This window comes from Protomyctophum bolini (assembly GCF_963924005.1).
Source record: "Protomyctophum bolini genome assembly, chromosome: 23".
Taxonomy (NCBI): domain Eukaryota; kingdom Metazoa; phylum Chordata; class Actinopteri; order Myctophiformes; family Myctophidae; genus Protomyctophum; species Protomyctophum bolini.
In genome coordinates this window covers 14,599,494-14,626,902 of record NC_137884.1, presented here as the reverse complement: position 1 = coordinate 14,626,902, position 27,409 = coordinate 14,599,494, and the positions used below count along the sequence as shown (strand labels likewise).

The following is a 27,409-nucleotide window of genomic DNA, read 5'->3' as shown; positions in this document are numbered from 1 at the left end:
TCACAACAGTATACAAATACAATTATATGTACAGAAAGCTCTCAGGACAGGGGAAATATCTGAGTAAGGGTGCAGTCACACCAAACTTTAATTCTGCCTATGTGGGTTTGGTGCCAATTGCTGATGTCTGCTAAAAACAAACAAAAAAACACTATTCCAACTGAAAGGCATTGGCAGAATCCACCCTCATTGGTCCTAAACCGACATTTTAAAGAAGTACAGTACTAGGTACAAAAGTGAGCTTTAAAAGAAAATACAAATAAAATTGACCTGTCCATAAGCCTGCATGCGGAAGAAGACTGTATTCCTGTGGGATTTAAAAGAGCTCCCACCATTATTTTTTAACTATGCCACCATGTCGGTTGATAAGATGATGGTAAAGTGCACTGCACACATCGGTGCTCTCGTAATCCAGGGAGGTGAAGGAAGGAAGAGAGATCACGAACAAGTTCAACACTTCTCGACAACTGTCCCTGTTGGAGGAGCAAGCAAGGGACAGAGAGAGAACACATTATGGTACTTGAGTCAAATTATAGGTGTGTTTATGGTGGACTGGGTTGGTGGTCTATACCTGGCCGAGGAGTTGATGGACTACAGCAAGTCTGCAGACTCTCGGCATCATGGTCTGCATAGTTCTGGAAAACATCAGAAAATGAGGGCATAACTATGTTCAAGAATAGGGAGGGTAAACAATAAAATACAAACAAACCCAATGGCAAATATTTTGTCTCTAGCTCAGTGTTTCTCAAGTGAGTTGCAAAATTATCCGACAGGGTCATAGAGGAAGAATAACTTAAGTTTGTTATTGTGATCCCTAGCTGAGAGTTCATGGTTAATGCAAGATGCCGGTCCCGGTGTCAAACCATTTGAGATTCTCTGCTCCAGGCAACACAAAGGACAGTGCAGATCATAGACATACATAAAGGCTAGATGGCGCAAAGTGGAGTCTCTAGCGTCGTTCACCGGCAGCCATCTTGCAAGTTGCTACAATGAACTTTTCTGGTACGTTCTATGGTGATCTGCTCAAACAAAAATACTCTTAACTCGCTGAAATCTTGATGGATTTTCAAATGGTTTGGTTTATTACAAACGTTATAAATGTGGCTATGATTCAGGATGCTTATCTGCTCCATTGGCCAGCAGTGCGGGCGAGCCATCTAGCCTTTCTTATACATATATATGTGCGGATGCAACAAGTGCCATCTAGTGGTCAAGCCCTTAGTAATGCAGACTAAGCCAGCTGATATCCGGAGCACATGGTCAATATGTGATATACATTCACTCTATTGAAAGTGAACTCATGATCAGATTGAGGTGAAACCCAGTCGCATGCCCAGGTGTGCTCCTCTTTGGTGCATGAGACTTAAATTGTAAAGCTAGATATTGCTACTGGCCTAATTCTGGCCCAAAGTCACTGACCACTGATTTAGAGACCGACTTATGAGTTTAAGGGTCAACACATTCACGAAGACAGAATGTGAAGAGTCACCTGACTGATGTGCCGTGGCCTCTGTTTTCCTGGCCAAGGAAGGGCAGTGCCCTGTGGAGGTGGGCGAAGGACATCCTGTAAAGGGAGAACATTTAGGTTTACTGTAGGATGAGGGCAGAGGCGGAAAGTTCTTATAACGGCAGGGGGTTCAAGCAGCCACGCCCCCCCCCCCCCCCCCCCCCCCAGCGGTGGAAAAAAAACGAGTTTTGTTTTTTCGGTTGGTACTTTATTTACAGTTTGTTAATGAACACAGTGTTTCAGTTCACAACGAAGAACACATTAAATTGTTTCAGCAACATTTCAACATGATCAATGATAAACAGTAAAGCAGTCGCTTTGTGGCGGTCGCTTATTGACGTACCATTTAAAGTACGAGGAAAGTGTTTCTCCTAGCTATAACATTAAATTGTTCTGTTTCAACATTTCAGCATGATCAATGATAAACAGTGAAGCAGTCGCTTTGTGGCGGTCGCTTATTGACGTACCATTTAAAGTACGAGGAAAGTGTTTCTCCTAGCTATAACATTAAATTGTTCTGTTACAACATTTCAGCATTATCATTGTGATAAACAGTGAAGCAGTCGCTTTGTGGCTGTCGCTTATTGACGTACCATTTAAAGTACGAGGAAAGTGTTTCTCCTAGCTATAACATTAAATTGTTCTGTTTCAACATTTCAGCATTATCAATGATAAACAGTAAAGCAGTCGCTTTGTGGCGGTCGCTTATTTCAACATTTCAGCATGAAAGTGTTTCTCCTTACAGCTGCACGGCTGATGAACTCGTTGGCTATTTCGTCCATGTCCAATGCCATCACCATATCGCTGTGACAGTTTATCAGAACAAGGTGATTGAGTCTCGCTTGTCCCATTGTGGTTCGCAAATATGTCTTTAGTCTCTTTAGCCCTGAAAAGGACCTTTCTGCGGTGCATGATGTGACAGGGACAGTCAGCACTTGTTTCACCAGTTTTACGGCCTCTTTTAAAGTAGATCTGGCGGTCCCCCCGTCCTCACCTTTGAGGAACTGCACGACATCATCAAAGGTAGACAGTGGAACTCTATGCCGCTTTGCCATGGCAAGCAACATGTCACGATGCAGTGTCAGCAGCTCACTGTCAAAATCACTCCCATAGAACTGCACTATGGTTTTGCAGTCGCCCTTCCCGACAAGAAAGTCCTCTACAGCTCCAATGTGTTGGTGCACCGAAGAACTAAATCTCCAGTTCAGGGATGATGATGCCGTGTCCATGACTTCAAGGTATTGCTGTCGGTGCATGTCCTCTGCTGTCTGGAAGACGTGTGGAGGAGCCCCTCCAGTGTCGAATCGGCTGGGTGCTTTTCTCGGTGCTTTCGGTAAACACGGGCCGTCTACTCCCTTCAACTCCCTTGCTGCTGCAGTTGTCTTTTCCCAAAGTGGCTGGAAACCTTCACGAAGAGACGTTATGTCTCCTCTGAGCATGTCCAACTTGTCTGCAGCTTGCTGGAGGTGCAAATCTTGGCTTTGGAGAGAAGCGTTGACTGTTTCCATTCGTGAAAAAAAAGTCACCATCATCTGCAGGTTGAAAAGGGAGGCAAACGTCTCTAGCAGCGAAAACAAGCCACCAGCCTTCGAGGCTGCTGGGTCTTTTGAGCGATGCATAGCGTCGAGAAAGTCCATGATTGCACTGTAGTTGGAAAGCACCGCTTGTAACGACGCAGCTCTCACGGTCCAGCGTGTTGGGCAGAGAGGTCTCAACGCCGGCGCATCGTCGTCCTGGAACTCCTTAAACGCAGCCAGTCGCTTTGGTGAATTTCTGATCAATGTTATTATGTCACGAATAACTACCATGAAATCACGAAACACTTTGACGTTTTCGACAACATCCTGCACTACTAAATTCAGGACATGTGCGGTGCAGTGAATGTAAAGAGCCCGAGGCTCCAGCGCCTGCATTCGGGCTTGCAAGCCTGTTTTGGAACCAGACATGTTCGCTGCACCATCATAACACTGTCCTCGGAGTTTACTTATCGGCAGTGAGTATCTGGTCAACACGTCGTTTAACAGCAGGAACAGTGCCTCGGATGTTGTGCTCGCCGTCTCGTAAAACCCAAGAAAAAGTTCCTCTGTCTGCAGGTCGGCATTCACAAAACGAACACAGATAGATGCTTGCTCTTTGACTGTGGTGTCAGCTGTCTCGTCCATAATCACTGCGTAAAACTCTGCAGCATGTATGTCCTTTAGTAGAGTTCTCAGCAAAGCATGAGCGATAAGCTCGATCATTTCGTTCAGTATGATGGGGGACAGCCACTTGTATTCTGTTCGGCCCAGCCAGGCTTGCAGCTCTGGGCTATTTCTCGCAGCGACGCGGCGTAGGACGACATCAAAGTTCGCAGTGTCAGTCTCGTGTCCTCTAATGGCCATTCCCTGTTCAGACAGGACCTGGATAAGGTTTAGGATCTCCAGCAAGGCGATTCTTGCTTCAGCCATTTTCTTTGCTTTACCTTTCGAAACTGACGCCTGCGGAGTCACGGCAACCTTCCGCCTGTGATTGATGGCGATGGCGGCATCTCGATGCATGTCACATTTCTCGTGCTTTTTGAAGCGCTCCAAGGCTTTTTGCCAGGAAGAAAACCCAGTGCGTGTAAACGCATTCAATGTATCATGTTCGCGTGTTGTTTTGGATAGTAGTGGAATACCCATCGCCACAGCTGCAGAGCAAATGCTACAAAACACTTTGTCTTTAGTAGAGTCGTACGTGATCCAGGTATATGTCTCTTTCCAGATGGGTATATATCTCCGGCCAAATTTGTCTCTTAAAAGAGCCGTTGTGCTGTCAGCCTCGGCAGCAACGGGCAGAGTCGGTGCGGGCATTGGGGCCTTGACAGCGGGCGCCGATGTGGCCGTAGCAGCGGGCTCCTCTAGGACTCCCAGATCCCGCCAGAGTGGGAGACGGGTCTTGGCGACGGCAGCAGCGCCTGCAGCGGGCACTGGAGTCGATAAGGCGGCGGCGCCCGGCTCTGGTGCGAGCCGGGTCTTGGCTGCGGCAGCGGCGCCTGCAGCGGGCACTGGAGTCGATAAGGCGGCGGTGGCCGGCTCTGGTGCGAGCCGGGTCTTGGCGGCGGCAGCGGCGCCTGCAGCGGGCACTGGAGTCGATAAGGCGGCGGTGGCCGGCTCTGGTGGTGGGAGCCGGGTCTTGGAGGCGGCGCCGAATTGTAGCATGGATTGAACAAATCTCTTCTTGGTTGGAGGGTGCTTCATCATCGTAGTCAAATGGAAAGAAACCCTGTACTGTACTGTATCCGACATTTGTACTCTACCTGGGCAGCACAACAAAAGCCACCTTATTAGCATTTGAATGCGGGCATGGCGGAGTCGTACGTGATCCAGGTATATGTCTCTTTCCAGATGGGTATATATCTCCGGCCAAATTTGTCTCTTAAAAGAGCCGTTGTGCTGTCAGCCTCGGCAGCAACGGGCAGAGTCGGTGCGGGCATTGGGGCCTTGACAGCGGGCGCCGATGTGGCCGTAGCAGCGGGCTCCTCTAGGACTCCCAGATCCCGCCAGAGTGGGAGACGGGTCTTGGCGACGGCAGCAGCGCCTGCAGCGGGCACTGGAGTCGATAAGGCGGCGGCGCCCGGCTCTGGTGCGAGCCGGGTCTTGGCTGCGGCAGCGGCGCCTGCAGCGGGCACTGGAGTCGATAAGGCGGCGGTGGCCGGCTCTGGTGCGAGCCGGGTCTTGGCGGCGGCAGCGGCGCCTGCAGCGGGCACTGGAGTCGATAAGGCGGCGGTGGCCGGCTCTGGTGGTGGGAGCCGGGTCTTGGAGGCGGCGCCGAATTGTAGCATGGATTGAACAAATCTCTTCTTGGTTGGAGGGTGCTTCATCATCGTAGTCAAATGGAAAGAAACCCTGTACTGTACTGTATCCGACATTTGTACTCTACCTGGGCAGCACAACAAAAGCCACCTTATTAGCATTTGAATGCGGGCATGGGCGGCGGCGCAACACCTATCTTGTAAAGGTATGTGAAGGTATGTGCCTACGTGCGTGACAACATGACCACTGGGGAGGGGACATTTCAGTGGGTGCATAATTTACTGCAGTGCATACTGCATATAGATATATTTTGCCAAAATGCCAGTGGGTTCAGTCGCGCCTTTGCCAAAATGCCAGGGGGTTCAAGCGCGCCTCTGAACCCACGGAGTTTCCGCCACTGGATGAGGGTAAGAATTCAAATTGATTGTTCAATAATTTGTTTCATGTTTGTTTCTTTGCTTCCTCTAAGTTTTAGCAATCAAAGCTGGGAGATTGTTCTCACTTCCTGACTTGTGAGTAAAAAAATTTAATAAATTTTTATCCCAAGATTTTGCAACCCATTTTTTCACCCAGTGTCAATTATCTAATGTAATCCTGGGCGCTACACTTCCTCTGCCAACCTGGCAGAGCAGTGGACTGACCTCAGTCCAAGCTGCTTCTTTTCACCTGACAGGGGGGAGTTTCCCCTGTTGGACGTAGCACGTGGAAGGAACACGTTATTCCGACCGGTTCCTTTCCCCTCCATCAGGTGCCCCGGCTGGGGGTACCTTCCCCCACAGGGAGAACATGCAAACTCCACTCAGAAAGGCCCTTTCGCCAACCGCCCCCAGAGGAGCCCACAGCATCCCCAGCGGGAATCGAACCCAGGACCTTCTAGCCGTGAGGCGACAGCACTACCGACTGTGCCACCGTGCCCCCTGACTTGTGAGTTTAAGGGTCAGACTCATCCCAAGTACACTAATACAGACAGAGTGTGAAGAGTCACCTGATTGACCTGCTGTGTCCTCCGTCCTCCTGGCCAGAGAGGTGCCACGCCCTGTGGCGGTGGGCGAAGAGGTGCCGCGTCCTGTGGCGGTGGGCGAAGAGGTGCCACGTCCTGTGGCGGTGGGCGAAGAGGTGCCACGCCCTGTGGCGGTGGGCGAAGAGGTGCCACGCCCTGTGGCGGTGGGCGAAGGAAATTATGTAAAGGGAGAACATATACAGGAGAAAATATACATGATGGCTACTTTCCTGGTCCTCAGTCAGAAGAAAAAAATGAGGTTGTTTGACATTTTACAAAAAGATGTTTGGGGAGTTAGGCTTACAATTAGGAAAAACTGGGGTTAGGATTAAACATTTAGATGTTTAAGGTTATAACATTGAATTATATTACTGATGTCGTACACCAAAAACAGCAGATTTACAAGCTCACAACGCATCGTGCTGCCACACGTTGAGAGCTTGTAGATCGGCTATTTCCAGCTTTAGGTTTAGGGTTAAAAATGCCTCATCATTTCAATATTGCTGTTCTGAAATATTGATGTCAAGTATAACACAAAGATAGGTGTGTGTGTGTGTGTGTGTGTGTGTGTGTGTGTGTGTGTGTGTGTACCTGGAGGTTGTAGGCATTGTGTACATTGCTCTGTGCCTGTGGTGCATAGCTCATGGGAAACGGTGGGACCATGACCCCAGGAAGGCTGGAGTAGGAGTAGGGCTAGGAAAAGGACAAACATCAACAATTTTGTGTGGGGATCAAGCAGATCATGATGGTCCAGGGACTAGATAGAACTAGAGGTCAAGGCGTTAACAGCAAGCAACCACTTGGCTGGCTTATTAGTAGAGCAGTGGTTTGTTCTCAACCTTTTCTGATCTGCATTAGGGCCCACTCAAAAATCTCAAAAGCGTTTGTGGCCCACTCATCTGACCACTTAACACGGCAGCCGTTCGGATGGGCGGTGTGCGTTTCCAGAGCATGTTATCAATCAATTGCATTCTGACTTGGATCAATGGATCTAACATAGAATGTTTTCCTATTTATCTGTATCACAATGAAGACACAGGTTGAGAACCACTGTAGTAGACACATCCACAAACAATATTCTCTGAATAGCTCATAGATTTCAACATCAGATCAATTTAGGTGTCACTTAGATCAACTGAGGTTATCACCTATAACATCTCCCCGGAAGATCCACCTCTGGCAAAAATAGGAGGCACTGTGCTGAAGTACCTGGGCTCATGGGTCAACTCAACGGAGCAAGATCTGAAAGTGAGGAAGGCACTTGCATGGAGGGCCCTGACCAGTGTATGGAACTCCAACCTCCCCCGTCAAATCAAACTCAGCTTCTTCTATGCAACGGTAGAGTCTGTTCTTCTATACGGCAGTGAATGCTGGACCCTGAAGCCGACCCTGCAGAAGTCTCTAGACGGGTGCTACACCAAAATGCTGCATGTGGTAATTAACATCAGCAAGAGTGTTACGTTACCAACAAGATTCTGTATAAGGGAATACCAAGGGTGAGCTAGAAAACCAACACACGGGCATCCATCACGAGGACATCCCACACTAACATATGTGTATGTATGTACTCAAGAACAACGCAGGAGTGCAAAGCACCAACGAACTGGCCAGATGTATGGAGAACCGGGATGACTGGAAACGACGATGGAGGGCTCGTCTGAGGACAACAGAGAGAGATGTTACTTACTGTATAGCATGCTGGGGGCATGCCGGGCACCGGCAGGCTATTACTGATACCATGTGGCGCGTGTGGACCGTTCCCTATCAGGAAAGAACAGAAGCAGCAAATGTACTCGGGTGGTGGGTGTATCGCAGGAGCCTGGCCAATCAGACGGTCCTGCTTGAGACCTGGGTGGCGACAAAATGGAACAAATTGTATACTGTAGTTAGGGCTGTAACAATAATGCCATTTTACTTGACAATTATACATAATTAAGAATTGAATTGTGTTTTCTTAGCATTGAACATTGGAACATATGATTTGTGTTTGGCTTCTAGGCTTGGTAGATTCCACGAGGCAGATATGAAAATATCTAAAATATATACAAAAATGGCTGACCTCATAAATAGAAGGTGTTGTGAGCTAGCAGATCTATTTCCACTTTTGTTTTTATAGATTAGAAAATGTATTAACCTTTTTAACATTGAATCTATCATGATGAATAATTGTAATTATCTAAAATAATTGATTAGGCTATTATGTATTCATTGTGACAGGCCTACAGTATACGCGTTTCGGCACGTAGGCCTTCCTCAGCATTACTCAGAAAAGGCGTCCGTTTGTTTGGTTGACTGCTGCTGCAGATCTTCAACATTATATAAAATAAAAAAGACCCCCTAAAGTTTGCTTATCGCCAAAACAGATCCACAGACGACGCCATTGCAAGAGCACTCCATACCACCCTCTCTCACCTGGAGAGAGATAAGTCATATTATGCTGTTCATATCCATATAGAGCGTCGCAGACAGTCCCGCCCCCTTTCAGAACGACAAGTAGCCCAGGAAATAATTCCCCATTCATTTTCCCCAGTATTTCAAAAAGTATTTATTTAAAGACGTTTACACCACAGACAGCCAACTCGAGTTGTGACAAATCATGACAATAAACACAATGTTTTGGGCTGATAGTAACAAAACAATTTGTTATTTTCTTCATTCTAATTATTTGATCGGCCCAAAACATTGTGTTTACTGTCATGATTTGTCACAACTCGAGTTGGCTTTGTCCGCGGCTACAAATAAATACCTTTTGAAAAGCCTATGGGGAATTATTACCTGGGCCACTCGTCGTTCTGAAAGGGGGCGGGACAGCGACGCTCTATTAGACAGCAAGCTAAAGAGCCAGACTCTTTAGCAGTCTCATCACAAACCTCTGCAGCTGGCTTTTCAACTTCCTGAGAGACAGACGTCAGGTGTAGCGTATGGGCACAACGACCTCTGCCCCTCAGCACAGGAGCCCCTCATGGCTGTGTTCTAACCCCCTTCTCTAACCCTGTACACCCACAACTGCGTAGCTCTGTTCAGCTCCAACAAAGTGATCAAGTTTGTGGACGACACCACAGTCATAGGCTTCCCAACCAAGCCATCCCAACCGTAGACTGTTTGAGATGCTGCCGCATGGAAAACGCTTTCGTAGTCTCAAAGCCACTGGAACAATCAGATGAACTGAACGAACTGATAAGAACCAGAGCGAAGGAAAACGCTAGACCCCCCCTCCCTCTTCTTGCACTATCATGCTCAAATTGCACCTTTCCAAACTAATCTTATTGTATATATGGAACCTAGCCTACATTCCATCTTCTTAAACTAAACTGTGTTGTATTATATGGAACATAACCTACTGTGAAGCTGTTAAAAAAATGTACCTAACGTTGCTACTCAGGGGAAACATGCACATGTTACTATTTCTACATATGTTATGCTATCTATGCTGCTGTATTGTCTGCAAGGAAGACTCTTATGTACCTGTACACAAGATGTAACAATACAGTCCAACCTTGAACTTCTACAGAGTGCTTAAAACACAGATTTTGTTGTGACAAATGCTGAATTTAAAACATAGAATGACATAACAACATAAAGCATAATTTAAGTGTTGCATGTCCTTTGCTTAGGGTTGAAGACAGAGTACACCCCACAAGATTCGCAACACCACCAAGATAACCATGTACCGGTCTAAAAAAGACTTCCTTAATGTCAACGAAGTCCAAAGTCCACACCCACAACACCAGAGGGAGTTCAACAAACCATGTGCAACCCAGATTCGGCACTAACATGGGGCTAAATTCATTTTGTCTTATGCCACAAAAATGTGGAAAGACCTACCAACAGTCATTAAGACATGCAAATCCCATGACTCTCAAAGGGCACCTACTGACGGCTGCAATTCGAAACTGGCCCCCGTAAAATCTGAATACCCCCCCCACCACTTTTTCCCCTCAATGTGTGTTATTTTTTCCCTTTTCCCCTCCTCTTATGATGATTTACTGTTTTTGGCTAAAAGTGTATATTTGTACGTCTCTAAATGTTCTGATGAATTGAAAATGGTGGACCCTATTGTAAACAAGTGTAATGCTTTATGGTGTCGTCCAGTTGTATGGAGTTGTGCTTGAATGTACTGTAATTCTGCAAACTGTTAATAAATACTTCAATCAATCGATCAATAGTATACAGTACATACGAATGATGCGAGGGGCCCCCTTTTTCTGGATGGCAGGGCCCAGCTTAAGTCTCCTCCCGTGTAAATAGATATCTTGCTGTGGAAAAGAGTGTACAGAGAAGGTGTTATAATTATGTATTTAAACAAACAAAACATACTCTAAGTCGGTGGTTCTCAAAGTGGGGTCCAGAGACCAACAGGGGTCCTTGGGGGAGTTCCAGGGGGTCCCCAGCAAAATGTGTTAATAGGGCATCAAAATCAGTTTAAACACTTTTACCATATGTAGTGAGTTGAGCTTTCCTAGACATGTGATGTGACACCCCAATCACCCATATTCAGGACAGCTGTGACACTTGACTGCTGACTGAATAAAGGGGAGCCACACCCAGCCTTCAGAGTAGCTGGCTGGCTTGTTGTGGTTGCCTGGTGGTGTTGGGTTTAGGTGCAACAAGAGACTCATTGATGGTATGCAGTATGCACGGTTTCATGTGTTTTTTTGATAAATGTAAGTTTTTAGCAAAATCTGAATGTTCCTTAAATCTTAGTTGCAGGGCAGGCATTGACAGTGGGAATCCCAGATTCCCTGGGATAGGCTGCTTCTTCCCCCCCCACATGTCGTAGGCTTACGGCCTTGTCTGCCATTAGCTGCTGATGGTTCAGTGGCATGGCACCTTGAGTCATGGCCTCGTATGCCGACTGCATGTGGCGCCCTTCAGCTCCGGTTCGGTGTCATGCTGCATGTATGGACCAGAGCACTGATGTCATGGCCTAGTGTGGCCCTCTCTTGTTTTATTAGGAGGAGCTCTTTGCCTCTGCTGTTTGTCCTTATTATTTTGTGCAAACCAGTTGTTTTAGTGATTTAAATTAATAGTTCCTCAGAACCGTGTACATTGGCCCCAGGCGTGCCAGTATAGCAGGTGGTTCAGATGGTAGTCCGATAGGTGGGAGGAGGGGGGGGTCTGCCTGCAGCCAAATACATTAATTTGGGGAGTCCGTGAAACGTTTGAGAACCACTGATGGGTAATTAATACTTACCTCAGCAATCATCGGAATGTCGACATCTTCGCCAAAGTACACAAAGCCATACCTTGAAAAAGAGACCAAAACTTAGTTCTCTAAATACCAACATTTTGACATCAGTACTGTTGAAATGAATGACTGAATGTAACACAATCGCAATGTTCAGTGAAAAAATTTACTCATTTCTTTCTGTTGCATGCATGTCAAACTGTCAGTATCTTTATCTTACAGCATTCTGATTGTCATGTATTCAACTGTAATGCTCACCCTTGGAAGATCACCCCTTTGTATCTGACAAACCTCACCAACCTGATCGCACCAAAACTTTGAAATATGCGACAAATTTGGCCTTCGTTCGCCTGATAAACCACCATGAAAGAACACAAAGACAATATTGTAAGCAGGTTAACTGTCTTTAAAACCACATGAAGTACAAGCTTGTGACGCGCTCTGAGTGACCTTTAATTTACTACAGAGGGGGGGGGAAAGGAGCCCTGGAGGATCATGATCAACTACATGTATAGTGTTTTTTAAGCTCCCATATTTACTGTAGCATCTACATCATTGCATGTACAATGATCGTATCTGCGACAGCAGGACCAGTGTTCAGAGCAGTTTTTCTCAAACGTCTTCATTAGATGGACCCTCCTCCTGCGTATTAGATACACTTCCTCGGATGGTTACAGTACAATTATTTTCAAATTGTATTGGACGGTATACTATATATTACGATAGAACACACCACTGCATTGGACCCCACTTTGAGAAGCCCTGCTTTAGAGGACAGCCAAATTACATGTTTAATGTTTTTGTGTACAATGGACGACAATGTAAACGAGCCCCCTGGTTATCCTTTAAGCATAACATTTGACTGTACTGTACTGTTAACTTGTTAATAACGTATTACATCAATCATCTGTTTGTCCTTTTGAAGTGCCCTTGAGCAAGACACTGAACCCACCCATACTGTTATGTTTCAGATCAAATGTTCAGCTTCAAGCTTAGCTACTACAGTACATAACTAAAAAGTACACCATCCAGACATCAGATTCAACTCACATTCTGGTTGATCCCTCCAACAAAAAGGGTGTTGGGTATTAGCCTGCCCACAGGCAGAGGGAAGCCATTTTCTGTATGGCCACCGCTCTGGTTCTGAAACAATAAGAACAATGAAGTGAGTCAAGGTGACTGCTGGCAATTACAAGGAGCGGTGCTTAAATTCTTTGTGATATACTAATCTATCCATTCACACTACACATTTATTCTTGTAGCAGAATTGAACGGACAGCTTGTAGATTATTTTTGGCAAAGAGGTTTTTAGACTAGGGGGAAAAAAAGAGCAGACAGAGTGAAAGATCAGGTTTACTAAATTGCACATAAACAATATATCACCAATCCAACAATAATGATAGTGCTGTCAAACAAACTTCATGAAATCTATGATTTTATTTATTTTTAATCTGCAGCAGTCCGAAATTGAGGTTGATGATTGATCAGTGTGAATAGTATTAGTGTCACTGATGTGTCTCGAGCGCCCCCCAGCGGCGAGAAAATGGCGGCATAATTGGTCCCTCGAGCGAGCAGTCGAGCTTTATTTCACACGCATCAACGTCTAGAGTGGCAGACGCGCCCGGTGGAGCCCCGGTGTCACACAGTCAGCACGTAGGTAAACTAATGCCTATGGTATGAAATTATGAATTACCTTTCAATGTTATGTTAAACGAGTATGTATTGTCAATAATAGAAGTGTTCTGTTGTAGCTAGCTTTAGTACTGTACATAACCATTCAAAGAATACGAGACCGCTCATTCGAATAGGTAGCTGCAGGCTATCAGTTACGGTCGCCACTAAACCATCTCGCCCCTCGATATTTTTTTTACAAGCATGTTCATCATTAGCCCTGAAACATGACTGTCATATGATGTGATTGTGAACCATGGCTGATGGCTAGTTCATCATTTACCTTGGCCAGCCCAGGCAGGCCCATGTTTATTCAGGCCACGGGCCGTTTGAAATGCTGTAGGCCTAGCTGCTATATGACCTCCATAAGAAATATTAATATTAAAAATATGAAAAGATTATTGTTGTAACTATGTATGTAGGTGGGGACATGAATCACATGAACTAACAACAGTGGAGACTGGAGAGAGTGAATGTGACGTAGTGTAATTTAACATTCTCTCATTTTACTGGGTCAGGGTGGATTCTAGCCCCTCTCGGAACCCTACACAAAGTGTCAGAAACTTTACTACATTTGGGTTCTGCTTGCGGGGCTAGGTGGATTCCTGAACCGAACCCTACTTTGAGAACAACTAAAGTATAGTAATCTCAGTTAACTGAACTCAATTGCTTATATAGTCGTCCTGCTGGAACACGTTGGTTCTGTTTGAGTCTAAACATGCACGCCGCGGCCTAGTATACTACAATCCATAGCTCGCCCAAAAAAAAGTTTACCGTTAACAAGCTTACGGCGTGGTGCGACTGCGAGCTTGTAGCTGACATTTTCGAGCGAGCCACCCGGCCGCCTTAACGAAGCATGTTTTGCAGTTTGTTAACCATTCAATTGGAAGCTAAATAAAATCCTCAATCTGACCCAACAACACAAACCCTAACAAGTTAACAACGCCGGATAAATTCACCTAAATAGAGTAAATCATGGACAAAGGGATGTTTTATAACTCGATTGACTATGCAGGTACTGTATTGTACATGACCCTTTTGAACCCCAAAACAAGTAAGTAATCCATTGATCGTTCGACAACTGCGAACTTTGTGCATGCAGTGATCAGTGTTACAGCGTGTCACTCACTCACCATTGTTGTTTTTTGTTTTAAAACTATATATAAACACGCATCCACGGCCTTCAGTATCTGCACACTGCACAGTGAAACATGGACAGCTCAGAGACCACGCCCATAGGATAATGATGAGGCTCTCTGCCTCCACCTGTGTGTCTGCGCCAACAAACAGTGGTGGACAAAGTAAGTACTGGTATATACTTAATACTTTCCCTCTTTTTTTTCTTTCCCTTTTAAAATTGATTTAATACTTCATTAACAGTTTGCAAAAACGGGACAGTGGTGCGAATTTACACAAAAGGTGCTAAAAGAATAACACAAAAAGCCCTAAGTCTGTGTATTCAATTCATTGAGACAGTTAAAGGGAAACAATAATACAATAAAAGAAAAGTAAATACTCAAGTATTAAAAAGTAGTTTAGAGCCTATCAGTGCATTGCTGTATTGTAATTTAGAACTTAATAGTGAAAATAGCATATATTTCACACCTGAGAGAGGGTGGGGGTGATACGTTCCTATTTGTGAGATAGGAACAAGTAACTCTGAGGACGCCCTTCCAATATGACTGCTGTGCATATAGACCTAGAATGCCTGTGATCATTTAATTATACTTCGTAAATTTTCATGTATCACAGGCATAGATCGCTTGCACCAGGTCCTGGTAGAAATGAAAGATGCACGGCATAAATGTGATAAATGCTCCGTTTGTACTCTCCCATTAAATAATTACAAAGACGTGGAGTGAAATATGGTCCTCTAGTTTTATATCCATGTTCTGGCACAAAACGTGTATTTAGTCAATTATCTCCACTTTTTCAAGAGATGCACACGGACATCTTTCTCTCCGGGCGAGGGGGGCCGGAATAATCGATGAACTGATTTTACAAATACGTCCTGTTTACCGCAGACGTCATCACTAATTGACCAGGGAAACACAAAAGTTTGGGTCACACAATTGGCAGGTGGTGTGATTAATTACCCAGCACCTATCGCAATTAAGGCACCTGCCAATTGTGTGACCCAAACTTTTTTGTTTCCCATGTCAATTGGTGATGACGTCTGCGGTAAACAGGACGTCAGTTCATCTTCAGTGGAGATTAATTTACTAAATACACGTTTTGTGCCAGAACTTTCACATGGATATAAAACTAGAGGACCATTTTTTACTCCACGTCTTTGGAATTATTTAACGGGTGAGTACAAACGGAGCATTTATCACATTTAGGCCGCGCATGTTAAAGTCCGACCAGAAATCAAGCAGGGTGTTCTTGGCTCTGTATGTGAAATACTGTACATACTGTATGAAACAACAAGAGCCGTTCTAGGGCTACTGTGCATAGAGCCAACATTAAACTGCATCTACAGCTGCTGTATTATATCTCTGTTCACTTAACATTACTTACAGTATATCATTTGGATTGAGTGACAAGTGGGTGGGTGTAAGTTGTTTTGGAGTAATATAAAGGAGGAGACCAGCCAACAGCCCCATCCTCTACAGTGGTTGTTCTCTGATACCCCTCTCTTAACTCACTAGGCCTATACAAAATGGATAGTCTCTCGAGATAGACTATTGACTCACGTCTGTTTTCCCTTTGTTTTGCAGATGGTTTCCCAGATTGCAAAATGGATAACTGCCTGGACTCTGGAGTACGCATTATGTACCTGTGAGTACGCATTATGACCACTAGAGGTCACCCCTAGCCCATTGGCCCAGTATGTATGTCATTCAAAATCACTATGAGATATTTTTGTGTGTCAGTGGGGCTTCTCACAAAGAAACAAACAAAACTCTAGAAATTGATAAATTAACAATAATAAAGTACATTATTTAGGTATTACTACTACTGGAGTATTTCCTATTTCCAGTAGCCTATTTTTACTTATACTACACTACATCTCAGAGGCAAATATTGTACTTTTACTCCACAAAACCTTTTTGAATCTTTATGTAGTGATTACATATACGGTAAGCGGGGATTGAATCCCAGTCTCGTACTCGCCAGACCGATACACAACCTGTCATGCCAGGGCTGAGTCTGATTGGCAGGGCTGTTGCGGGCCAGGTCTTGGCTGGGTGCTACAAAGCACATTTGGGCACATTGGGCACACTAAGGGCAAGTGGCTATGGCCGTTTTTTGCCCATGGAGTGTTTTTTGTGCCAACACCAACCAATGTTATTTGGATGCCCTAAGGGCTGTATTTTGCGTGTCTTAAGTACCAGGTCTTATTCTCTAACTTGAGTAAACTAAAGACCTGGAGGTGTGATCAATGCCATTTGGCTATTCTGAGTGGCCAAAGAGCATTACAATTTAGGCATTTAGCATTGATCACGCCCAGGACCCCCAGGTGGCATCTCCACATCATTTTGTGGGTGTCCCTAGAATAGATGACAGTGGAGTGACAATTTAAGGACTTTAAAGACATTTTTAAAACCTCCAAAAAGACAATTAGCCTACTGTATGAAAAATAATCAACAAACAATGTTGGCCAAATTGTCAAATTATATAAGAAAGAGCTCACAACGTTGTGAGGCGTTGTGAGCTTGTATTTTGAATGTGAGCTGCTATTGTCACAATATTTATCTGTGGAACCGATCGTCAAACTAAATGTAATGCCAACTCCTACATTCCAAGTGCTTATCAGGGTGGACAGTCCCCAGTTGAAATAACCACTGAGCTAGGCTACAAATCACATTTTAAACATAACAAAGCAACGCTTCTTCAATATGTATAAGATTATGTGAAGTTTAAAATGTAGCCTACCAAAGAAATGCATAATTTGCTTTTCATTTCAACTTTTAGGCTATCTGAATACTGTTTCTTTGTTTTCACTTTTTACTTGTTTTTCATATTTTCATCACCACACTGCAGGCTATAACATATGTTCTTTTTAATTATTTTTTGGATTGTATTTATTCATAGTGTAAACATTATGACAGCTTCAGGGTTGAACATTCTGTTCCTAATGCACCCCTTCCCCCCCCTTTGAGCTGCCAAGTAGACAAACAACACAAAACAGTGTGTTCAAAGCATTGCGCTGAGGTTGAGGACGAGGCCACAATGAGCATAGATAGACTATAGGAGCCCAGACCAAGTGTTTATTGTGAGGGTCCTTGCTTTAAGGACCTAGCTGTTACAAGGTTTCATCCTAGCTCATTGCAATTTCAGTATTGCACGTGTGCCAGCCACATGTCTGCCACTGTGCCAGCCACATGTCATATATACAGATATGTGTTATCCAGTGTAATAATAACACCATTCGGTTCATTACACACCTTTGAAATTATATATTTAGTCTAGACAATTCATAATTGTCTGTATGCTGTGAACTCAACATTAAGGGGATGGCAAGCCACAGGCCACCACCACCACCACCACCCAAACATTACTGTAAATGTCTCCCCCCTGTTTATTTTGCATTGTTTGTTTAGTATTTTTATTTATTTAGTAGTATATTTCTTGTTACCGAGTGTACAGTGCCTTGGTTCAATGATTGGATTGGATGATAGGGAACCAGCAATGCTGCATTACCTGCATACCTTGTTACTCCATGACTAGTGAGTTTCTCAAGTTCTCAAAAAAACGCTATTATGTTTTGATTTTGCACAAATAATATCTGATCCATGAGGTAATTTGGAGAATATGATTTATTTTTTATTATGCAACATCAGACAGACTCACATAAAGAACAAACGTAGTTGCCTACCACTGCAGTCGAGGAACAGGCTTTGTTGTGATTGTGTAATTAACCTGAGGTTCAGAACCGGTTAGGCAGAAAGTCTGTTAGGCAGCGCAAATATTTTAAAAAGGCATAACGAGGACATCACTTCTGGCAACGTTGTTCTCTTTTTCACTATAGTCTATATCAGGAGTACTTAATTAGAAATTCTGAAGGTCCACAAACAATCTTTGAATAAGATCATGGTCCGGTCCCCCGAGTATGAAAAATATTGACCTCCAAAAATCCACAGCAAATAATTAAGAGAGGTATTGTGTTGAGGCACAAAGAACACTTATTAATAAGATAAATAGCCTCTTTAAGAGAAATGGCACATTTGGTTACCAAGACTTTGTCCACTGAGGTTTAACAACACTGCTAGGGAAATGCACATATCATCATCATCATCATCACCATCATCATCATCATCATCATCACTATCAACAGGGCAACTTGAACTTTGACCATAGAGCCATCTGTCCATTTTATCCATAAAACATTCAAAACTCTGCGTTTTTACTTTGTCATTTTGGAAGCATTTTCAGCTTCATCATAAGTAAATGTATTTTTAGCCTCATTTAAATATTGCTCATCGTTCCACAAGGCAACATCTCTTGGGTTAGACAGCTTCAGCTTTTACCGCTTTGCCCTTCTGTCCCTTTGCAAAGTGTCAATATCAAATCTTTGTGGGTCATTTCGACCTCACCCACAGCCCCATCACCAGACGCAAGTTCAACCCCATTGTCATTTGTTGGCTGCTTGTAAGCGTGAGGAAAAGGTCAATGGTCCATTTTCAATATAGTTTGTCACAACACGCTGTTTGCATCGGCGGCCCTGCACCGCTGAAACGTACCACACTTTGTTGGTGAAGCATGCTGTGGGTGATCTCTCCACCGTATGGCCGTCCGGTACAGTCAGACTCCGGTCCCGATCCGCTGCTGTGACTGCAGTCCAGTGACCGGTCCGGTCCTATGGTCTGGTGCCGATGATCTGCTGCAGACTCGATCACCTCCCAAGTCCAACAGCAGAACTTGCGTGCAGCCGATTGTTACACAAACACACGCTGTGCCTGGTCCTGTGCCGTGCGTGCAGCGTGTCCACTCCAAACTGGCCCGCTGGTTCTTCGACTTCCCTATTAGTCTTCGTGGAACCAAGGCAGTTTTTAGACTTAATTGTAGCGCCTAAACCCCATTATTAGGCGTTACTGGTTGCCAATTACAGCCAGGATTGAAGTTATGACGTGTGCTCCAGAAAGTGATGTCCAAACATGTCCATTCAGTTGAAGTATATTTATTAGCTGCCAAAGCCCTATACTTTTACATATAAATAAATAAATAAATAAACATATAAGTCAAAATAATAGTCTAAAAACTGTTTGCCTTTGCATGTCAGCAACACCTGCACCTGATTAGGGCCAGGGTTAAATACCCCTCCATGTAACCATGGTAACTAAGGCCTTGATTGACTAAGTCCTTCAATGACAGCACATAATAGATACATGGCTCAAATGGCTCTTACAAGTGGTTCTAAAACAACACTAGACTGAAAATCTAGGCAGTAATAGTCACCAGAAACCTGTCTGTTCACATTTCATGGTTCACATTTCATTGGTTTGTACCTGTAGTAGGAGTGGAGGTTTGCATGAGAATAGGTGAAACTAACCAGTCACAATTGGCTACATTCTGACACCAAACAATGTTTGGGTAACATGTATTCTACTTTAAATCTCCTGTGTAAACATGGGGCACAAACCAAACCGAACAAAGACTGCCATATAAGTTCTAATTTTGGTTATATTTTTTACATCATGTATTTGCCCTGTTCCATGTTCTTAAGGAGTGTGCAACATCAACACTTCTGCTCAGCGTTTGAACTTGTCGCAGGACAGAGAAAGTTTTTTTTTTTCCTGAACTGTTTCTGAATTGTGGCATCTAAGTCAATATTTGGTTTGACTTTGAATGTATTGATTTTATTGCAGTTTGTGTTGCTGTGATTCTATCGTAGGACTCATTCCCTAAAGTATATGCAGCCAACAAGATTTGTTTCTTGGTTTGGCGTTAATACGAGCATTTGTTTGTTTCATTTTTTATGTAGTTCGACGTTGGTGTTATTTGAGCCGTAAGAGGGCTGAAATACACTATCAGTATGCAGAACCACTGTGTCAATTATGACTACTGGAGGAAGTGACAGACACAGTTGATGTAAAACAAACTCCACTCTCGTCTCCATACAGAACATGAAGCTTCACCTCCACTATAGTTAATAACTATAGTCTGTATAGTTTGTAGTTGTATTTTGTAGTAGGCGCGTAGGTTCCACGGTAACTTCCACGAAAGGAGGTGTGCCAACGTCCACAGTGATAAACGTGTAGAGTCTATCCTTCTCAACCTTCTTGACGTTGTATTTGAGGGATGTGTACCCATCTTTTACCATAGTGTAGTAGGTGTTTTTAATCAGTTCAAATCTTTCAGGATTTGGATCATTATGCAAGTCTGCATCATGCCTGATCATTTTGAACCTCCCAGTCTGCATGTCAGGCCGAGAGATTGTCAGAAATATCCTGGCAGTTCTTTGGTAGATATCGTCGTCCTCGCCGCCCCAGCCCCAAAACTCATTTGGGAAGCCATTAATGGCCAAGTACTGGGATTTGGAGAATGTCACGGCCCCTCCAAAGATGGTTGTGTAGGGCAACCTGAAATTAAATTTGTCAATAGCCACAGACAGGTGTCTGGGCTTTGAAAAACAGCCATAGATGTTACGGTCATTAATTGGGATTAAATCCACATCAGTGAAAACAAAGCAGTTATAACCGTCCTTCATTGCCTCAGCAAAGCCTATATTCATCAATTTGGCCCTGTTGAATGTGCCCTCTCCATCCTGGTTAATGACGTACACTCCATAGTCCAGCTGTTGGCGCTGCAGCATGGGATGGACGTAGTGGAGCCACTGTATCAGGTGTCGATGCCGATTACGGAATGGAATGATGATTGCCACCTAAAAGAGAAGGAAATGTTTTTATGTGTTGAGCATTGAGTTGGGGCAGTGAAGAAATACCACAATTACATTACATTTTGATACAGAAATAAATGGCTTAAAAATATTCACATTACTTCCTTAGACAAATTCTAGTAGGCACTGATTTCCTTTAAGTATTTTGGTGGTTGTAACCAGTCAATTGAAAAAAATACAAAATGGCTCGTAATTTATAGGCATGGGATAAGGCATAAGGCAGAAGATGGGGCCCATAATCTCTTAGGACAGTGGTCCACTCCACTCCCCACATGATCTTTTGGGGGTCCCTAGATGACCATTCCCATCGGGCATGATGTGAAGTGTAAAGATAACCATTGTATTTTCTTTATAGTTGTTGTGAACTCTGTCATCCACTTGACTTTTTTACATTTCTATGTATTTTCATTCTAGTGCTAAGTGTGTGAAAGATAGAAGTTTAACATACTGTATAAGCTCATGGCAGAAGTACATGACACATGCAGGGTCTTGGTACAGTACTTCTCTGAGGAAAGCAGAGAGAAAAGAGCATGTCATGGGACCTGGCTGTACCCTAAACAATACATATGCCATGTCATCTTTACTGATATTCAGATCGTCAGAACATAAGGTCAACTGTGAACAACTGTAATAAAAGGTATAATCATCCTACTGTATATACCAGATATGGGAGAAGACCTTAAGAGGTGGCTGTTCATAGCTACTGTGGAGTCAGTACTGCTTTATGGGGCTGAGACATGGACCCTCACAGTACAACAGGAAAAAGCCCTGGATGGAGTCTACACAAGAATGCTACGATTGGATGCACTAGGTGTCACATGGACGGACCGCATCAGAAATGTGGACCTCTATGGGGACCTACCACGGGTCACAGATAAAGTCAAAGAGAATGATGAGGCTGGCAGGGCACTGCGTCAGGCACCCAGAACTTGAGGGAAGTAAATTGACTCTATGGGAGCCAACCCAGGGCAAAGCCAGGAGGGGAAAGAAGAGTACCACCTACAGTGTAGACTACTGCAGCGCGACATCTTAGCTAACAACTACAGAGCTCAATAACCTGATGTTAGATATAGGAAATTGTGGAGGGCAGCGATCCAGGAATCCCGAGTTGGTATTGGCTATAGACCTCACTCTCGCAGTAACTAACTACCAGTAAGACACCCTTGCGTGCACGCATCCGCCTGGGTAAGGGCAGACTGCTGGGTGAGCGCTGACTCTTTGGCATGGGGGGTCAGATCAACATATGGAATGAATTCTGTAGGTTCAGGTTCAGGTTCAGGTTTATTTGTCATTTGTATAAATACAGAGTATACATACAATGAAATTTGTTTTGCTCAGAGCACTCTCAATCTTACATACACAGGACAACAAAAAGACGAAAAACAGGAAAAGAAAGTGCAAGTGAAATGAAGTGCAATACAGTTCGAGGTCAGCTGTTCAGCAGCCTGACTGCCTGGGGGTAAAAACTGTTACTGAGACGGGTGGTACGAGATTTGATGCTCTGGTAGCGTTTTTTGGAAGGGAGTAGTTTGAACAGGGTATTTGCGGGGTGGCTGGTGTCTTCCATGATGTTATGGGCTTTTTTCATACAGCGCGTGGTGTAGATGTTATGGAGACTGGGTAATTCTGTAGTGCCGATGATTTTAGCTGCTGTTTTAATGGTCCTCTGCAACCTATTGCAATCCTGAACGGTCGTGTTACCGTACCACACTGTGATGCAGCCAGTTAAGACACTTTCAATTATACATCGATAAAAATTCACTAGACCTTTAGTACTTAAGCCACATTTTTTAAGGCGCCTCAGAAAGTACAGTCGCTGCTGCGCCTTCTTGAGGATGTACTCGTTGTTGAGTGACCATGTAAATGTGTCTGTGATGTGTATGCCCAGGAATTTAAAGTTATCAACTATGTCGACAGATGACCCTTTGATGGAAATGGGGGTGTGGATGGATACCTTTGGACTTCCTAAAGTCTACAATGATTTCTTTGGTCTTATTGGTGTTAAGTGAGAGGTTGTTGTTATCGCACCATAGAGTTAGATCCTCTATCTCCCTCCTATAGGCCCTCTCATCACCGTCGGTTACCAGTCCGATCACTGTGGTATCATCCGCAAATTTAATTATGATGTTATTCTCATATCTGGCGACACAATCAAAAGTAAACAAGCTGTACAGCAGAGGACTGAGGCAGCAGCCTTGGGGCGCACCCGTTCTGGTGAGAATTGTGGATGAGGTTCTCTCTCCTATGCGCACACACTGGGGCCTACCCGTCAGAAAATCAAATAGCCATTTACAGATGGAGCTGCCCACACCAAGGCCACTGAGTTTCAACACTAATTTAGATGGTACAATAGTGTTAAATGCGGAACTATAGTCTATGAATAGTAGTCTGACATAAGAGCTTTTCTTTTCTAGATGTACCTGTACTGGCCATATATGGAGCATGTCTTGAGTGTACAGGGTTTGATGAGGTCAGATCAACATATGTAATATCAGAACAGCTCAGCTCCATATATGGAGATGTAAGGGTGGCAGCGGGGGCAGTGTCTAGAGTGTACAGGACTTGATGAGGTGTGGCCATGTATGGGGCATGTCTTGAGTGTACAGGGTTTGATGAGGTCAGATCAACATATGGAATGTCAGAAGAGGTCATATATGGAGATCTAAGGGTGGCAGTGGGGGCAGTGTCTTGATAGTACAGGGTTTGATGAGGGCCCAGTTAGGGATGGGCCTTAATTTTCGGGCCTGTTAAGAACTCTAGTTTTCTCCGGTTGCCGGGTGCAGCTGCACTAATAACTTTGGGGTGGCCCGGACGGGTCGTCTAGTTTGAATGGACAGGTATCAGTCAAAAAGGATACATCGAAGAGGAAGGACAGGTGGGGGTGGATCAACATATGGAATGTCAGTTGCTGGCCGGCTCCATATACGCAGATCTAATGATCCAGTGTTCTCCATGTATGGCTATCCAGGGTTTGATGAGTTCAAACAAACTATCTTTACACCTGGTAAAAACTGAATCCATTCTCTTTGGATCAAATAGTAATCTCAGCAAGGCAGATGGCTTCTTGGTTACAGTGGGTGACAATATTATTACACGAAAAGATGAAATTACCTACCTAGGTTCCATCCTGGAGGCAAATCTTTCCGGTGATAAAAATGGCCACCAACATAATCAAAAAAGTCAACCAAAGAACAAAATTCCTATACATGTATGTATGATACAGGATCTCCTCACTGGTCAACAAAAACACCTTGAGACCCTAACAGGAGCCCTCGTACAAGGTTTCTTCGACTATGCATGCACCTCTTGGTACCACAGCACCTCAAAGGTCCTTAATTAAAACAAGGCTCCAGACATCCCAAAACAAACTGGTCAGGCTACTACTTGGCCTCACGCCCCGAACCCACTTTGACTGGCTGGAATGGCTTAGGGTTGACGACAGAGTACAACATCTTGCAATGGGTCTGGTCTACCAAGATACCCATGTACCTACCTGTCTAAATACTTCCTTAATGTTAACAAAGTCCACTCCCACCACACCAGAGGGAGTTCAACAAACCATGTGCAACCCAGATTCGGCACAAACAAGGGACTAAATTAATTAATTAATTAATTAAATTAAATTAAATTAATCATAAGACATGCAAATCCCTTGACTCCTTCAAAACCGCTCTCAAAAGGCACCTACGGATGGCTGCAATTCGAAACTGGCCCCCGTAAAATGTAGAATGTAATCTACGGTATCACCCATCCTTAATTAATTAGACACAAAACAATCAAGTCCCTATTACTATCACTTTCATCCCTCCATGAATTTACTCACCTTATGAAGTGAAATACAGTCTGGTGGTTTGTATTGTCCTCCTTCAAGTAGAGTAGAGCTTAATTCTGTCTTCACAGACTCCATGGTCCTGTCCCAATTGAACTCCACATGAAATGGACCCACCAGGTGAGGAGAGGACTTTGGACAGCAAGTCATGGTTGCATTCTGGGGTTTGTTGCAGTCTGGCTCAAACCTCTGGTCAGTGTAATGTGACTTAACAGAGGTAACTACCGTCATCTTCTGGATAACAGAGATGTAGTTGGAATGCAGCCATAATCCAAATAATACCACCAACTGAAACAGTATTGTACCTATTATTACCAGCTTTATCATATGCATCTTTCCTATTCCTCTTGAGTTGTAAAAAAATAAAAAAAAATAAAGGACAACTGACAGTTCAAAGAAATAGCAGCGATCGAAACGTCATTCACTGCCACTCCTGCATGGTATGAGTTTGTTATGCTAACACTAATGTCAAGACATTAACTACTGAACTAGCTATCAGGTAACAGAAACACTACCGGACAGGTTTTTGTCATCCCTCGTGAACTGACCACTCTCTCTCTCTCTCTCTCTCTCTGTCTCTCATTCTCTCTCGCTCTGTGTGCTTCCCTCCGCTCTTCTCTGTCGGAAGGAAGAAGGCAGTGGATGTTCAGGTGTTGCAAAACAGGTGAAATGGGCGCTCCAAAAAAGTCATCATCTGTACAAACCTGATTGCCTAGTTTATGTAGCCTACATAAGTGGCCTTGTGGTTAGAGTGTCCGTCCTGACTCTAAAGAAAGTGAGTTTTTTCCCACCCTAAAACATGATCATCAGGTTTGACTGTCAAACTTTCAGCCCCCAGGAAGAAACCCTAAATACAAAGGGAAGACATCATTGCACATAAAAACCACACCAAGGGGTCTAATGAAGTACTGTCACCTCATAAACACATGAAAAAATACAAAAATCACTCATCTTTATTGAAAATCAGGTTTTTAATTAAAACAAAAAATGGTTTCTAATGAAAAATCAGTGGTCTACAGTCACTAGCCTACAGTCTACAGCTATCTACAGCTGCTCCAAAGAGTGCATCTTTCTAGTTTCCCATATTATTTGTTCGTTTCCGTATGTCTTGTCTAATATCTTTGTTTAGGTCTGATAGATTTATTTTAACCTTGTAAGTCCCATTCCATATCTATCGGACAGTATATTAATTATTTACATAGTTATATACTCATTATGGGGTCACTTGTAACTCGACTTGCTTAGTGTCCTGTGCAACCAGGGTTGTTGTGATATTTTTAGCAGGCATTTCCAGGGGCTCAGTGTTTTTTGTGCATGGGACTAACGTGCAAAATGTCAGCGTCTGTCAACCGCGTAATGTACACGGGCAATTTAGTGACACAGGTTTTTTTAAACAATCAATGGTTCAACTAAGTACGGTAAGTTGTAACAGCAAAATGTCATTCTCTGCCACTCCTGCATTGTGTTCAGCATGATTAGATTTTTGCATCATGGCATTCTTATGACAAAAATGCTATCAGATGGCCTGGGCCATGGCTCAATGGTCTAGGCATCTTGGCTGGTAATCCAAAAAATTAACATTTAAAAAATGCTATCAGACAGGTTTTGTCTTGATCTTACGCCTTTTGCCAAAGCAAATGAGTAAACACTAGCTTACAAAACCTTTTGTAAGCTAGTGGTTACAAAACCAAAGCTACCTTGTGGGAAGGAAATAGAACAAGCAATAGGAATTATTATTGACAACAAACTCACTTGAAACACCATATAGACAACTTAAAAACCAAAATATCAAAAACCATTGCAATTCTGTATAAAATGAAATACATACATTACAAATACATTAATAAAAAATCACTCCAGACACTATAACTCTTTAATACTGCCTTATCTAACCTACTGTGCTGAAATCTGGGGAAACACCTACAAAACAATAATGTATCCCATTTTATTTTTTTTGTTTTTACAAAAGAAAGCAATAAGAATAATCAATTTGGCTGAATACTATGTACCTACAAATACACTATTTATAAATAACAACACACTGAAACTTGAAGACCTAGTCAACCTCAACACAGCTACAATAATGTATAAGATCTATAATAAGCTACTTCCAACCTGCATGCAGGATCTGTTCAAACCCAGGGAGAGTAGATACGAACTCAAGGGAACTGGAATATAAAAAATATATATATATTTCAAGGACTAACACAGGGTTAATCTGTGGAACGAACTAAAAGTGAGCAACTCCATAAGAATTTGTGTTTGTATATTTGAAGTGGTTACTTCAGAACGAAAATACATTGCATGGATGCAACTGGGACGTATCCCCAGATGTCCCAAGGTCATCTGGGTTTCGGGTCTCGCGAACATCATACCCCTCACTTGGGTGACCCGGCCAGCCGGGGTGATCAAGTCCCGACTTACGTCCCAGGAGCTACCCTCGATCAGACTCTTTCTAGGGAAAGACCAGGGCCACACAATCCGTTGGAACCACTCCGGAACTTCCGGGACTTGATCACCCCGGCTGGGTCACCCGAGTGAGGGGTATGATGTTCGCGAGACCCGGCCGAAACCCCGATGTCCTTGGGATACATCACT

General features: G+C 43.8%; 1 protein-coding gene across 1 annotated transcript; it reads right to left on the bottom strand.

The window, feature by feature from the left end:
• Nucleotides 1-6,261: 6,261 nt before the first annotated feature.
• LOC308310664 (beta-1,4-galactosyltransferase 2-like) lies at nt 6,262-25,572 on the bottom strand (the record flags this gene model as incomplete). Its single annotated transcript, XM_080757045.1, has 5 exons — nt 25,127-25,572; nt 24,806-25,042; nt 20,241-20,967; nt 16,222-16,333; nt 6,262-6,436 (listed from the first exon to the last, which is right to left on the bottom strand). Exons 1-5 carry the CDS (start codon nt 25,142-25,144, stop codon nt 6,262-6,264), a joined length of 1,269 nt encoding a protein of 422 aa, XP_080613171.1. The 5' UTR covers nt 25,145-25,572.
• Between the last annotated feature and the right edge of the window lie 1,837 nt (nt 25,573-27,409).